Raw genomic sequence first — 1,656 nt, 5'->3', positions numbered from 1 at the left:
GCAGCCTATTTTTCCGTAATGCATTTATCGAACAGAAATACAGCTGTGAGTGTTGAGAGATTCAGAAAGCCCACTCATGGATTATCTTCTGTGTAGATGGCGGCCGATGGATTCCTCTCCGAAGCCCAGGATACCCGAGCCGGGAGTGGTATTTGTCGAATATAAATATAGGGGATACATTTACTACGGGTCCTGTGTGGTTAAAAGCACTGCATTCTAAGTGATTAGAGTTCCTCAGACCAAGCAGATAAAAAGCTGAACTAACTGGGGTAGAAATTTTCACTAAAATGGACTACACCCGAACATCGTAGTTGCATCATGAAAACCAAACTTTAAAGTGAGTTACCGATGACCGCTCATTTGTTCGGTCTATATATGCAAAACGCACTCAACCAGAGCGATGAGTGCAGGTCAGTAGTGTCGCCTGGGTGCTACGTGAGCACGTTAGTCAGCAGCCTGTTTACTCTAATTGGAGACGATTTTCACCTGGACAAAAACCGGCTTCGGAAGTGGCAGACATTCTAAAGAAAGCAGAAGACCACAGGTTTTGCCAGTGGATAGGCCCCAAGTGGAACATATCCAGCCGAGATTCTGCCGATCAGAGGAACCATTCTACGCGATGTTTATCTGATTCGATTTAACAGTCCACTAAAATATCTACGCAAGTGGTATGAAATACCAGCCTCGGCTGTGTGGGAACTACGGTCTGAAATAAACAGTATCCTGAAACGTAACGCACCAAGAAGAAATAATCACAAAGATGATACATCATCCTTATAGACATGGAACTATATTTTGGGTGATCACGCACATGACAACGTGGACAGTCCAAGTAACGTGTCTAGATAAAGCGAGAAAAAAAGATGCTTACTGCTCGTTATCGAAGGTATCCAAATGCAGTGCGACAGACAACAAGCGGACTATTGCAGATCGTGTGGCCAGCCCGAGTCCTAGTGCGGAGTAGTCGGAAGGAGACGAATGGGTTGGTGACGTTGTTAGTAAGCCGAGGGCGAAGAGCCCTGGAGTCTCCGGACACTCCAGCAGAGTCTGTAGAGACTGACCACAATGACGCGCTACACTCGAGGCTGGTTTATTGTCACCACCAGTCTTCTCATTGGACGGCTGTGTCAGAGAGACTTCATCTTCTTGTGAGACGCCAGGAAACATGGTGGATAACATGTCGGTGCACGTGTACACCAGACCCATCGCTTCAACAGCCAAACCCATAGACAGTAGGCTGGGGAAGAGAAGAAATGCATGTCAGGGAAGAGGCTGGAAGTCTGACTGATAAGAGACGTGTAACTCTGAGAGAGGATAATGGAGGCTAAAAGGAAAAAGAGATGATGGTCGTAACCAGTCGGAATATGAATCCGTGGAGACACTGCGACCCGTCAGAGCTCGTCAAAGAGTGGAATACCTTGTAAATCAGTATTAGCAGTTCGCCTCAGCCAACGAAGTTGGTCAGTACTTGGTGAATCTGCCGGTAAAAAAACGGGGTTTTATGAAGTCACTTCGATGCTGCAATTTCAAATGAGATGGCTGAACCCGGTAGATAAACACGTTTCGTGGGGTAACTTCGGCGCTCAGTTGAACACCTTTTTCATAATTCCCTCCTCTGAATACAACATTCCAAGCTTGAAGTAATGAGTTCTCTAG

The 1,656-nt window shown here is 46.3% G+C and overlaps 1 protein-coding gene across 1 annotated transcript; it reads right to left on the bottom strand.

Moving 5' to 3' along the window:
• Positions 1–871: 871 nt before the first annotated feature.
• On the bottom strand, positions 872–1,237 carry T265_15941 (hypothetical protein; the record flags this gene model as incomplete). Its single annotated transcript, XM_009179380.1, has 1 exon — positions 872–1,237. A coding segment is annotated over one exon (354 nt), but the record flags the coding sequence as incomplete, so codon positions are not given.
• Between the last annotated feature and the right edge of the window lie 419 nt (positions 1,238–1,656).

Source organism: Opisthorchis viverrini, assembly GCF_000715545.1.
Source record: "Opisthorchis viverrini unplaced genomic scaffold opera_v5_2177, whole genome shotgun sequence".
NCBI lineage: Eukaryota > Metazoa > Platyhelminthes > Trematoda > Opisthorchiida > Opisthorchiidae > Opisthorchis > Opisthorchis viverrini.
Note: the sequence above shows the minus strand (reverse complement) of the source record. Positions and strands in the feature narration are given on the sequence as shown.